Raw genomic sequence first — 12,928 nt, forward strand, 5'->3', positions numbered from 1 at the left:
ACCATCCTGACCAACATGGTTAAACCCCGTCTCTATTAAAAATACAAAAATTAGCTGGGTATGGTGGTGCATGCCTGTAGTTCCAGCTACTTGGGAGGCTGAGACAGGAGAATCGCTTGAACCTGGGAGGCAGAGGTTGCAGTGAGCTGAGATTGTGCCACTGCACTCCTGTTTGAGGACAGAGTGAGACTCCATCTCAAAAAAAAATAAAGTTATATAAACTTGCAAGAATATTTAACATGAAGCTCAGATGCACATGATGATAAAAATTTACGTTGACTGTCGAGTCATCCTAACATGTACTCTGCACTAAATGCATATCTGAGGCTCTAAAACCCTGGGCTGCTAGTACAGGTGTTGCATATATTGTAGCATGGAGGTATCCAGTGGCAGGGCTAACCTCCAGCCTCATGCTCTTCCCCTTCTCCCATGTTTTCCTTCTGATACTTGCATTTCTAGATGCATAAAAAATGATTAAATTGGCTCCAGCTGCAGACTAGGGGGTTGTTTTGGTCAGATAGACACGGGATGGCTCTTGAGATAAGCCACACTGTCCTGCCAAAGGACACCTTTCTTGTACACGTAAGGGGACCAAGGGATGCTGAGGAAGTACAGATTCTACTCCTAAGGAAAGCACCAGCATTCACCTTTGGGAGGAAGAGGGAGCTTTCCAGATGGAGCATAATAGATTACAGGCTTTAGTGCCAGTGCCAAATGGGTTTGAACGCCCCTTCTGTGTCCAGGACAGTCAGCTGAACAACCTGAGGCTTCATCCCGTCTGTGGAAATGGGACAGTTATGCAAATAGCTCTTAGTGCCACTGTGAGGAGGGCCAGACAGGCAAGATGAGTGACAGAACCTGCCCAGGCACCCAGCACTCAGCAGCCTGGAGGTATTTGAGCATTGTCTGTCCCCTGACCTGACCAGGACCTGGATCTGCTCTCAACAGGCCTCTCTGAGGCCACTGCAGCACCTCCGTCTCAGATGGCTGACACTTGGTCAGGTGTCGGTCAACAAGGAGCAGGAAGGCTTTGCTCCCTCCATGTCCCGATGTGGTTCATCCACAAAGGACATCCCTCCATGAAGTCATGTTCACTGGCTTTCCTTTTGGGGCTGGGGAGGAAGTATTTGCCTTTCCCCCCCACTTTCTATATTTCTATATGCTTAATTTTTTGCTGTAAGCAGTTATTATGTTTAAATTGAGAACAGTTAATAGCCGTCTCCATTTCAAAGGGCAAAAATGTCAAATTTCCATTAATTCTTTTCATTTTAGCCCTTAGATGGTTTTACATCTCTGTTTATTCATCTTCCTGAATAAAGGAGATTCTGGGATTTCACAGCATTACTTAGCATTCTCATATTCTATCCTGTAATTTCAACCACTGTCATTGTCTTCACACAAAGAAAAACAGCAAAGTAGACATCTCCCTCTGGAATGAAAGCCTGGACAATGGTGTTTACGTGCCTGCCCAAGGTGAGTTTGAAAATGAAGAAAATAGAGCAGTTTGATTCCTCCTAGCTCCACAATACTTTCCAATACCAAATCAGCTTCCTCACACATCAAGGTAATCTGCAAAGGGAAACTGACAGTCAGCAGAAGTGGCTGCTTAAAGCATTTCTTTGCACATACGTTCCTTGTTTTTTTTAAAAACAAAGATGCAATTAAGAAAAATGTATGCAAATAAAAATTGTCTAACTCAATTGTATACACATTAGGAAATTTACCTACTAAAACACTGTCATCATTTTTTAGAGCAAAAAAAAAAAAAACCCCTGCAATTCAAATAATCTCTTTCTAATTAAACTATTTGATTGGCTGATTTCGGTCTATGCTGGATTTATAAAAAATAAGTTTTTATTTTTAATCTTTAATAAAAAAGTTTTTATTTATTAATCTTGATTCCTTGGTAATCTAGCAGAATAATTTGAGAATCTATTTTCTAACATGTCAATTTCCAGATGTCATTTTTGAAAAAAAATGAGAATTACTGCATTTGTTTATTAAAAAGGTAATCCCATCACAATTCTTCACTAAGGTCTTAAAAGACTAAAAGTTATTTGGAATGCTGTGATTTATTCTCCCTAAGGAATATTATCAGGAAAATGTGATCAAGTTTTAGAAAGTATCCAAAGGATTATAAATCATTCTACTATAAAGACACATGGACACTATGTTTATTGCAGCACTGTTCACAATAGTAAAGGCTTGGAACCAACCCAAATGCCCATCAATGATAGACTAAAGAAAATGTGGCACATGTACACCATGGAATGCTATGTAGCCATAAAAAAGGATGAGTTCGTCTCAAAAAAAAAAAATGAGTTGATGTCCTTTGCAGGGACATGGATGAAGCCAGAAACCATCATTCTCAGCAAACTAACACAAGAACAGAAAACCAAACACCACATATTCTCACTCGTAAGTGGGAGATGAACAATGAGAACACATGGACACAGGGAGGGGAACATCACACACTGGGGCCTGCTGAGGGGTGAGGGATTAGGGGAGGGAAAGCATTAGGAGAAATACCTAATGTAGATGATAGGTTGACGGGTGCAGCAAACCACAATGGCACATGTGTACCTATGTAACAAACCTGCATGCTCTGCACATGTACCTAGAACTTAAAGTATAACAAAAAAAAAAAGAAAGAAAGAATCTATCTTCTAAAGAAATGAGATCCCTTCCTAAGGTGGTATCACCCTCACTTTTCACAATGGGACATGCACACAACATGAAATTTCTGTACCCAGGCATCCGGAAAAACAGTCAAGCACGCATGGCATGAAGTCCTCCAGGGTATGCTGGAGGGCGGGGCTGGCCATCTAGCTATGCAGTCACAATGAGCCATGAGATAATCACCTCAATGATTCTACAGAGATGTGTAGGTACCAAGATGTGGATATGGGGGGGAACCTTGAAATATGATAATGGACTATGCCACCAGCATGTCTCTGGAACCTATGATCAGGCAAGGTTCTAAAGTACGTAGTCTGTGTCAATGGAGATGTCACAATGTCTATTTCCCTTTGAAGGAAGGTGAGTATATGTCCCAGTTTGCCTGGATAGTCCCAGTTTAGTCCAGTTGTCCTGGCATAACTATTCATAGTGCCTTCTTCCACTCTTTGAAGTGTCCTGGTGTGGGTGAAGATTACACTGTCAACTCCCTTCAGGTGTGGCTCGCTTACACCCCCCGGCCACCCCAAGATGCCCACAGAGCTTTCCCAGCAGAGCCCACTAGTCAAGATTTTTCTGCTCCTCCTCCTGACTCACTCCCTCAAGGCCAAGGAACCCAAAACATATCCCTCCTGATTGAGATGTGTTTGAGAACAGCCTTTTGCAGACACTCGCCCTAGAACAGAGGGATGCAAACGATGCAGTAATTTAAGCCTGTGTCCGATCCAGCGGGGCAGGGACTTTGACAGGAGCTGCCTTTCAGCGTTCTCCCCACACGCCGCTGAGGCAGGCCTGCATTAGAGAAAGGGACTCACACCAGTGCTGGGGATGGCAGATCAAGGGGGCTCTGCCCACTCTCATTCCCCCTACTGTTAAAATCCTATCCTCCTCTGCCCCCTAAAAAGACATGAAGCCAAGCCAGTGCCTCACAGAAGCCCTCGTGAAGACAGGACGGCACTGGCCTCTGACCACGCATCTCACTCACAGGCAGATTTTTAGAGGAATGACAGGAACTTTATTCTAATATTGCATGAAATGTTTTTGAAGTAGAAATGATTATCTGACAAAAAAACTCCTTACACTTTGACCATCTAAAAGGTTATTTTCTATAAAATTATAGAAATATTTCCATGTCCATATATGAACACAATGTTTATGGTCCTAAAAGTTTTAAAAATCAACAGAATTAGATTCTTTAGATAATGATCAGCCTAGTCAGAAAACAACATTCCCCAAGCAAGCATAAAGAGAGGACACAATTACTGACGGATAGCAGAAATGTGCTGCAGGCTGGAGTGGGGGAGCTGAAAACGACGAAAACACAATCAACAGCGCGCTTGGATTTTATAAAATAAAACCCTGCAAAAACTATATGTAAAAAGTGAAACTAACCATCCAAGGTGAAGGTCAGATGACCTCCTGAATCAAGTGCATTCTGAGTTGAAACAATGAATAGATCACCTGGTAGATTTGTTCTTCCAGGAGGCAAGGATCTTTTCCTTGTTTATTCTTATCAGGAAAACTTCTATTCAAGGTAGAAGGACAATTAGAGTGAAGCCTTCACAGCTGACAGACACGGCTTGTCCATTGGCTATGTCATCCTGGGCAAAGTCCTCAGCCTCTTGGAGCCTGTTTCCTTGCCTGTAAAATGTGGACAGTAATAGCTACCCTGCTGGTTGGTTGGGAGGATTAGATGTAATCTATCAAAAGTGCTGCTAAAACTGCCCCTGGCAAGTAATGGACACTGAAAAAAATCACTAAAACTATTTTGTGTGGGAGAAAAGGGTTTCACCCAGAATTTAATCCAACTCTACTAGTTTGCTCCCAAGGGGTTCTGTCAATCACAACCAACTTCAGAGTCTAAAACTGAACCCGTTCTGCTGCTCTGAGAGCCACTGCCAGGTAAACAGATGCTCCCTTCGGGGTGCTGTGGCCACTCCTTTTCTGAAGCCCCTGGGCAGCGTGCAGAATGCAGGCTCAGGGAGGCTGTGTTTTCCTCCTATTTGGGCAGTACCATTTCCTCCAAGCCACACAAGGCCAGGCGCTAGTCACATGAATTCTCTACTGAACCCCACGAGGTGACAGTCAGAAGACTGAAAACGAAGCCCCTTGGGCCATGCAGGGAGGCTCCTGCACACATACGTCTCCCATGGGGCAAACGTTTCAAGCACCACAGGCTGGGCAGGGATATGGAAGGACGTCCTGAATCGCGAGAACCTACACCCCACAGGAAGCCGAGTGCGGACTCTCAGGTCAGGCTCTGAGACCCTCACTACAGCTGGTCAGCAACAACACTCTATTGAGAAGCCACCACTCCATGGAGAAGGAGGCTTTAAGCAAAAAAGAACTCTCCTCAACTTGAAGAAGAGTGTGGCAAGCTCCCTGGCTGGGGATGTGTGAGCCAGGAAGCAGGTTCAAGCTGAAATGCACACTCCAGAGCATTGGAGAAGCACCTGAGAGCAGCAGCAAAGACCACAAGGACATTGGTCCCACCCTCCCAGGTGACAGGCAGGGTTGCGAGGGGTCCCCACTGACAAGCACACAGGAGAGAAAAGGAACAGACTATGCAGGAAGAAAGCAACAGGCACACCTGAGGTAAACTGTGGTCTCAGAAACATGATGCACACAGATAGGCGTCATCAGAAAGAGCCTGACAGTGAGGTCTGCAGTTCTCTGGAAAGGCCCAGTGAGGTTTTTTGGTCCTGATGAAACTGTTCTCCATTTCATAGCAGTCATCCTAAATACTCCAAGCAGACGTCTGTGAGGAGGGTGACTCGCCTCTCACCTTCTACAGTCCAGCCAAGGACTAGAGTCCAAGACAAAGCCCATGCTGACGGTCCCGTGAGGCCAAGAGGCAGGCAGGGCCGTCCTCTCCAGGCCAAGCCCAGCTGCACCCAGACAAGGCCGCGTGCTGCAGGGCAGGATGACTGGACATATCCAGGGAGTGGAAGTCCCCAAAGCTGGAGGCTAGCTCAGCCCATCCTGCTGCTGGCTGTCCTGCTCAGCTTGTGGTGAGTGGAGGCAAGTCCCTGCCCCGGTCCGCCTGCCTGAAGTCATCAGATGTACTGCTCCTCATCCCTGCCATTCAGGAGCAGAGACCACTTGTCCCCACCATCGTCTGCTGCAGCGCTGTGCCGAGATGGCTTGTCGGACGTCAGGGAGGACAGCGACACCTGGCTGACATAGCTGACCTGGTCCCAGGGTGTGGCCCTGGGGGAGTCCCTCCGCCTGTCATCCATGCCTATGTGCACACTGACCTGCGATGCCGTCAGGGGCTTCATGTGGCCATGCGCCTGTGCCTCATACCTCTCCAGGTCAGGCTTCTTATAGCTGGAAAGCAGGAATGCAACAGCATCTGAGCCATTCTAGAAACAAGGCTTTTTTTTTTCTAAGCCTGGTGAAGGCCTCTCATCCATCTTTTAATAACATTCAGTATCAAAACCTCAAGAGTTTCCAAGGAAAAGGACATTAAACTCCCTATGGTTCCAGGAAAGCTCACCTGATTTAGAAACTTCCTAAGCAAATGCCTTGCACATTGTAGGCTGCCACTAACTTTTGTTAAATGAATGCACTCATAAATAAGTGAACATCTTTTTTAAATAAAAAAGTGATAGATCATACACAGGGACCTGTGTCTGCTTGATGTTCACATAAACAGCCCTTGAGGAGCAGAGTAAGGGCAGCCCAGCACGTGAATGGGCAGCAGTGAATTGCCTGCTCATGGTGCTGATAAGTTACATGCATGCACGCCAGGCTCCATGTGGGCTGCCACTGCAGCATTTGTCCCAGGTGAATGAATGGGGAATGAGAGGCAAGTTCCACTGTGCTAAGCATGCAGAATGACAAGGCCTCCTGGGAGCCTCCCACAGATGCTCCACCTGAGGGGACTCACCACTTGAGCTGCAGGGATGAGAGCACCACAGACACAGAGGAGGCTGCCATGGCCGCTGAGCCCATCCAGGGCTGCAGCACAATGCCGATGGGCATGAAGACACCTGGGGAAGAAAGAACTCGCACTCACACCTAGGCCTGGGGAGAGGAGCCAGGAGAGGGCTTCAGGCACCGGGCTGCCCCACCCTCAGCGGCCCCCAGTGAGGTCTCCACCTGGAGTGCTCAGAAGCCCCTGCCAATGGATCTTGCCCACAGGCCCCCCAAAGTGAGGCTTCCTAGAAAGCTGGGTGTGGGATGCTGTTGAGTGGGCCTGGCTCTCTTCCACTCGCCCTGATATTCCCAGAACCACCCACAGGTGGCATCCCATTTCAGGGCGAGCTCCAGGGCAGCGACAAACCACAAGGAGTGGGAGGAGCGGGAGGAGAAAAGCGGCAGGAGCTGAGGGAGCCAGTTGCCCATCCTGTAGCCACAGTCCCACAGAAGACAAACACGGCTGATGGCCACAGTCCTTCTCTAGCAGATGATCTTGCCTCCAGGGCTTCATGACATCTTTAGAAGAGGAATGAGAGCCAGGTCCCAGGACAGGGTCAGGAGACAGGTATGGTCAACTTTGTGTGGCAGAGGCACATACACTGAGGGAATTAAGCTCCTGAGCCGGCTCTGGGGACAAGAAGTAAACCTGCCTGACTCACTGGGCTCAGGAAGCCAAGGCCCTGTTACACAAGTCACCACTAACCACTCAGACACAAGGGAGACTGAGGCAGGAATGCTGTGATTACAAACTTGATCTCTCCTCAGCCCATGGAGGAGCACTCTGGAACTTTTCATTGCCATGTTCCTGGGGGCAGGGGGCAGGGAGCAGGGGGCAGGGGAGAGATGGTTCTTAAGGAAGGGGAATGAGGGGGAATTACAAAGCAGAAAAATCTATTTCTTTTCTTTTTCTTTTTTTCTGAGATAGGGTTTCACTCTTGCCCAGGCTACAGTACAGCGGTGCGATCATGGGTCACTGCCACCTCCAACTCCTGGGCTCAATAAATCCTTCTGCCCCAGCCTCTGTACTCCCAGATGGGACTAAGGTGTACACTACCACGCCCAGCTAATTTTAAAATTTTTTGTAGAAATGGAGTCTCACTATGTTGCCCAGGTGAGTCTTGAACCCCTGAGCTCAAATGACCCTCCTGCCTCAGCCTCCCAAAGTGCTGGAATTACAGGCATGAGCCACCATGCCTGGTCAAAGAGCCATTTCTTTCCATGATCATTTGTATAACTCAGAGTGAAACTTGGGCAGGATTAATGTTCAGGATAAGGTTCTGAAACACCAATAATTGTGCCTAGCATGTAGCAGATGCCCCATAATTCTTACTAATGATTATTTCTCAGACTATATGACTTAACAAATGGCTCAGAAAATAAGGCCACAGTAAAATAGGGATCAGAAAATACAGCCAAGCATCTCCACTAGCTTTTTAGAAAGGACCAGAGTGAATGAAGGTTTCAGGTCCTCTCCACAGTTTCTCATTTAAAGACATATAAAGCAGAGGACATGAAAAAAAAAAAAAAAAAAACAGCCTTTCTAAAACGCCTCTAGCCAGCCAGTGAGTGAGCCACTCACTAACCCCAGCAGGAACCTGGGAGAGAGAAGCCTTTCTGGGCGCAGCTGGAGCACAGTGGGTAAGAGCTGCCTACCTGCTGCAATGGGTATCCCAACCAGGTTATAAATCAGTGCCAGGACCAGGTTGATGCGTATCCTTCGGACAGTCCTCTTGGAAAGGTGAATGCTAGCCACCACATCCAGCAAATCATTCTGATGGAGAGGAGCACACAGTGAGGAAGGGGTCTGCCCACTGCCCTCCCAGCACCCACAGCCTGGCTGCAGCCGCGCTCACTCTGATAAGGACGACGTCGGCTGCCTCGATGGCCACATCCGTGCCGGTGCCAATGGCAACACCCATGTCTGCCTGGGCCAAGGCTGGGGAGTCATTGACCCCATCCCCCACCATGGCGACTTTCTTCCCTTTATTCTGGAGCTCCTGGACCTTGGCCACCTTGTGCGAAGGCAGCACCTCTGCAAAGACTTTGTTGATGCCAACCTAAGACAAAAGGAAGGCAATGCCTAGTGTTGGCAAAAGGTATCAGATAGCAGCAGAAACCTCAAGTTACCCTTGCCCCCTCTGCCCTCGGCCTCTGGGTCCAGTCAGTGATGTTGGTCAACCACACCCTGCAGGTTTGCTGTCACAGGGCCAGTTTATCCCTGGCTCCTGCCTCAACACCCTGCACTGGTTTAGGCCCTGTCCTTTTCTGGATGTGCAAACAACCCCCTTGCTGGTCTCCCTGTCCACAGCTCAGTCCTCCAACTGTCTTCTCCATGCGCTGCCCCCATGGTCTTTCCAAAGCATCTGTCGGGCCATGTCCCTCCCTACTCTCCTGACTCACATCCAGTAGACCCCATGCATCTCCCAGAGGAGGGCAGCTCAACTCTTGGGTCTGCTTCCGAGGGTTCCAGAGTCCCAGGGTCCCAGGGTCTGGCAGCTGGTGCCACACTCGACCATACCATTCAGCTCCCCGCGGCATCTCCAAACTGCCGTGCTACTCTGTGCCCCTGGGAAATGCTCCTGCTGCCTGCTCTGTCCTGGGAAGGTGCAGTTTTCCTTTCCTAGTCCCTTTCCTGCTTCTCAGATCTACACAGTCACTGGTCCACCTTCCTGCAAGACCATGAGCCCGTCAAGGGCAGACCCCCCTTCACTCCTCACAGAGCCTGGCCCCACACCTGCCTGTCACATTCGTGGTGCTTCATAAGTGTCTGCTGAATAGATGAACAAGTGCTAGCCAGAAAAGGGGGGAAGGACGCTAAACAGGTCCATAATTAGCAAGGAGGACCATGGAAAACAGGGGTACTGCTGCTTCCCTCAAGGAACACAATTAAGCTTTCAGAAGCCTAGAGCTCTGCACACATTTGGAGGTGCATAATTTCTAGGAATCCAAACTGGAGCCGCTGCTGTGTGAGAAGTCAGGCAGACATCCAGTGGTGCTGTCCTCACAGACCAAACTCAGCATCAGGGGCTGCTGGAGAACTGCCCAGGAGTCACTTATCTGAGCACCCCAGTGAGAAGAGCTGAGCTGGCAAAATCTTCCCTTAACATAAAGGTTAGAAAATGTCTATCTTAGCCCTTAAGCCACATACTTTTTTTTCCATTGCAAAGACTGGGAAACGGTTAGAGAACCCTGGAACTCCTTTTTTTCCAGGATGCATGCACCCAAGCTCCAGGGAAGAGATCTTCGCACAGCACCACAGTGCTCACGTGCAACACTACATGGCCACAGAATGAAGCACGTGGAGAGAAAAGCATCCAGCAAGGGAGAAAGAGCAGGAGTACAGCTCAGTGCTGGGCCAACTGGTGCTTACTTTTGTCTCTAACTGCTTTTATGAGCTTTACACAGTTTGCAACATTAAAGGGCTGTACCTGGGTGGCAATGGCTCTGGCTGTCTTCCGGTTGTCCCCCGTGATCAGAACCACGTCCACACCCATGCTTTGCAGCGTGTGCACAGCCAGGGCAGCCTCCTGCTTGACAGCATCTGCAATAGCGATCATCCCACAGAGCACACCTGGAGCGAACCAGCCAGCATCAGCAGCTACACAAGTTGGGGCACCCCGCACCAAGATACCACACTTGCAATGTTCTCATCATATAATATTATGTGCAAAAAACAAAACATCAAATTATATAACACAATGTGGTTTTTTTGCTTTTTAAAAAGTACATGCATTTACGGATGTACACAAAAGTCTGGAAGCAATATAACTGAAATCTTCGCAGTGGCTCCCCAAGGAATAGGATTATGAGTGATTTCATTTTCTCCTTTATAGCTGAATTTTCCAAACTTTCTGCAAGGAGCACGTATGACACTTTGTGAAGTGCCTGGCTTGTAATAAGAATTCAATACACATTAGCTACTAAAATTCAAGAGACATAACAGATATCACTTAAAGTGATAAATGTCCAAACTAGAAAATCAATCCTTCGTCTTTTCCTGCAGAAAACATTTTGGCAGAATTTCTCTTTGAGTGAATCTTTAGCTATAGAAGCAGGAGGGCTTTTAGGGCTGAGGTGTGAATGAGAACAGAGTAAGGGATGACATACGAGAGGGCACGACTCCTTTAGTTGTGCCAATTCTGGTTTGATAGCCGAGGGGCGGGTGGATTTACAAAGACTTAGAAAAAGGGAAAAAAGAGAGAGAAAGTGAGAGAAAGACATATTTGGCTGGAGCATTCAAAAGGTGTCATATATTTTATTTCTTGCTTGCATATACTGTTATTTCTATTAGCAGAAACTAACATTAACAAAGTAAAGACTCTAATCTCTCTGGGATGTAAAGCCCAGGATAGAATCTGAGCACTAAAACACACACAGTCTTTTTTTTTTTTTTTTTTTTTTTTTTTCTGAGACAGAGTTTCGCTCTTGTTGCCCAGGCTGGAGGGCAGTGGTGTGATCTTGGCTCACCACAACCTCCAACTCCCGGGTTCAAGCAATTCTCCTGCCTCAGCCTCCCAAGTAGCTGGGATTAGAGGCATGCGCCACCACACCCGGCTAATTTTTTTATTTTTAGTAGAGACGGGGTTTCTCCATGTTGGTCAGACTGGTCTCGAACTCCCGACCTCAGGTGATCCACCCACCTCGGCCTCCCAAAGTGCTGGGATTACAGGCGTGAGCCACCGCACCCGGCCAACACACAGTCTTGAGACTTGTACTCTGTGCAACACCAGTCTGTATAAAGCAGATAGAAGGGCAGGTGCGGTGGCTCACGCCTGTAATCCCAGCACTTTGGGAGGCCAAGGCAAGCAGATCACCTGAGGTCAGGAGTTCGAGACCAGCCTGGTGAAACACCATCTCTACTAAAAATACAAAATTTAGCTGGGCATGGTGGCGGGGGCCTGTAATCCCAGCTACTCAGGAGTCTGAGGCAGGAGAATTGCTTGAACCCGGAAGGTGGAGGTTGTAGTGAGACGAGTCACACCACTGCACTACAGCCTGGGTGACAAGAGGGAAACTCAGTCTAAAAAAAAAAAAGAAAGTAATAATAAATAAATAAAGCAGACAGAGAAGGGTGGCATGGATCTCATTATTTAAATGCATCCTGTAGTTAAACCTGTTGGGAAGTGAATTCCTGCTCTGTCTGCAGGGATGAAGGAGAAGGATGACTCTGAACTGCCCACCTGGACAAGAGCAATGATGATGACACAGACGGTTTAGAATTCCAAGGTCAAGGAGACTGAGGCCAGACCAGAGCTGCTCTGGGGCCAAGATGGAGCCAGGGGAAAGAATGAAGAGAAAAGACAAAAAGACAATCTTTTGGAAAACAGGCCTGAAATTAAGAGAGGAAGGTTTTTGTTTGTCTTCTTTTCTTTTATAAAGGAGGACTCTTTTGCCTGATATCTGCAGAAAACTGTATTTCTGAGAGAGCGGAAGGAAGGCAGAAGCAGAAGATACCGTCAATAGCCACCAGGATGGCTGTCTGTCCTTTCATCTCGTGGTCTGTCATAGCGTCACTGACGTCGCTAGAAATGGTTAAACCGTTGCGCCTCAGCCACTCACGGTTTCCAATCAGCACAGAGAAGGTCTGGGGGGCTGCATCTATTCAAAAGAGGCTGTGGTTATTTCTAAATGGTCCAATTTCACTGTGAACTAAAAACCATGCAGTCCTTTTAACAGCAAAATATCCTTTTAACCATTCTGAAAAACTGTAACCTTGTAAGCACCTCTTGTGACAGCATCCTTTAGGACAAAAAAAAAAAAAAAAGTAAAATTAATGTGTAGGACATGTGGGTATGAATTAAGATGGGGCATTAATAGTACATGCTACATGGGTGGAAATGGTATAAACGTATTAAACATAAGGCAATGTCCGTCTTTGTCTTAGAAGTATCCACTGATTCTTTTTCTGCAGGGATTAGAAGCACTTAGGTATTTGCCCAGCACACAAAGCAAGTGTTGACTACATTCATTACCGCTTGGTATCAACAACCCCAGGTGAATCAACAAATAATCAGACACGTCTACATGAAATGTTTAAAATTGTAACTCCCGAGGCTAATGCACCTCTCACCTATCACTTTCTAACAGCGTGTGCTGCTAGCTGAGGTGTCACTGAACGGCCAGGCTCTGGAAGCTCTCATGGAAAGGCCATCCTGGGGTTTTAAAGGCTGGAAGGTGGTGGATGGCTTCTAACCACACAATCTAAGTCACAATTTCACTACCAACACTTAGGAAAAACACTAGTCACAGATTTTGAGTGTTTTCCACCCTTTATTCTGGTGGCTGGCAAGCTACCTTGAGAATAAAAAAGGCCATTCTTCAAAAGCAG

General features: G+C 47.3%; 2 protein-coding genes across 7 annotated transcripts in view; both read right to left on the reverse strand.

Annotated features, from left to right (window-relative positions):
• TMEM272 (transmembrane protein 272) overlaps window positions 1–5,368 on the reverse strand; it is a 124,555-nt gene extending 119,187 nt beyond the window's left edge. Inside the window, exon 1 of one of the 2 annotated variants that reach the window (XM_034936755.3) lies at window positions 5,267–5,368. In XM_034936755.3, coding sequence (XP_034792646.2) covers window positions 5,267–5,294 — 28 coding nt within the window. In that variant the 5' untranslated portion in view covers window positions 5,295–5,368. Of the gene's footprint in view, window positions 1–4,137; window positions 4,147–5,266 lie in introns of those variants that run through there. The other variant, XM_055096816.2, reaches the window with a different exon arrangement.
• ATP7B (ATPase copper transporting beta) overlaps window positions 3,669–12,928 on the reverse strand; it is an 80,839-nt gene continuing 71,579 nt past the window's right edge. For 3 of the 5 annotated variants that reach the window (XM_008962085.5, XM_008962084.6, XM_055096807.3), the window contains 6 exons: window positions 12,055–12,198; window positions 10,029–10,171; window positions 8,454–8,657; window positions 8,254–8,371; window positions 6,569–6,671; window positions 5,273–6,006 (listed from right to left, as the gene is read on the reverse strand). In XM_008962085.5, coding sequence (XP_008960333.4) covers window positions 5,733–6,006; window positions 6,569–6,671; window positions 8,254–8,371; window positions 8,454–8,657; window positions 10,029–10,171; window positions 12,055–12,198 — 986 coding nt within the window. In that variant the 3' untranslated portion in view covers window positions 5,273–5,732. Of the gene's footprint in view, window positions 6,007–6,568; window positions 6,672–8,253; window positions 8,372–8,453; window positions 8,658–10,028; window positions 10,172–12,054; window positions 12,199–12,928 lie in introns of all 5 variants that reach the window. The other 2 variants (XM_024925271.5, XM_063595775.1) reach the window with 2 other exon arrangements.

The sequence above is a fragment of the Pan paniscus genome, chromosome 14 (genome assembly GCF_029289425.2).
Source record: "Pan paniscus chromosome 14, NHGRI_mPanPan1-v2.0_pri, whole genome shotgun sequence".
Lineage (NCBI taxonomy): Eukaryota > Metazoa > Chordata > Mammalia > Primates > Hominidae > Pan > Pan paniscus.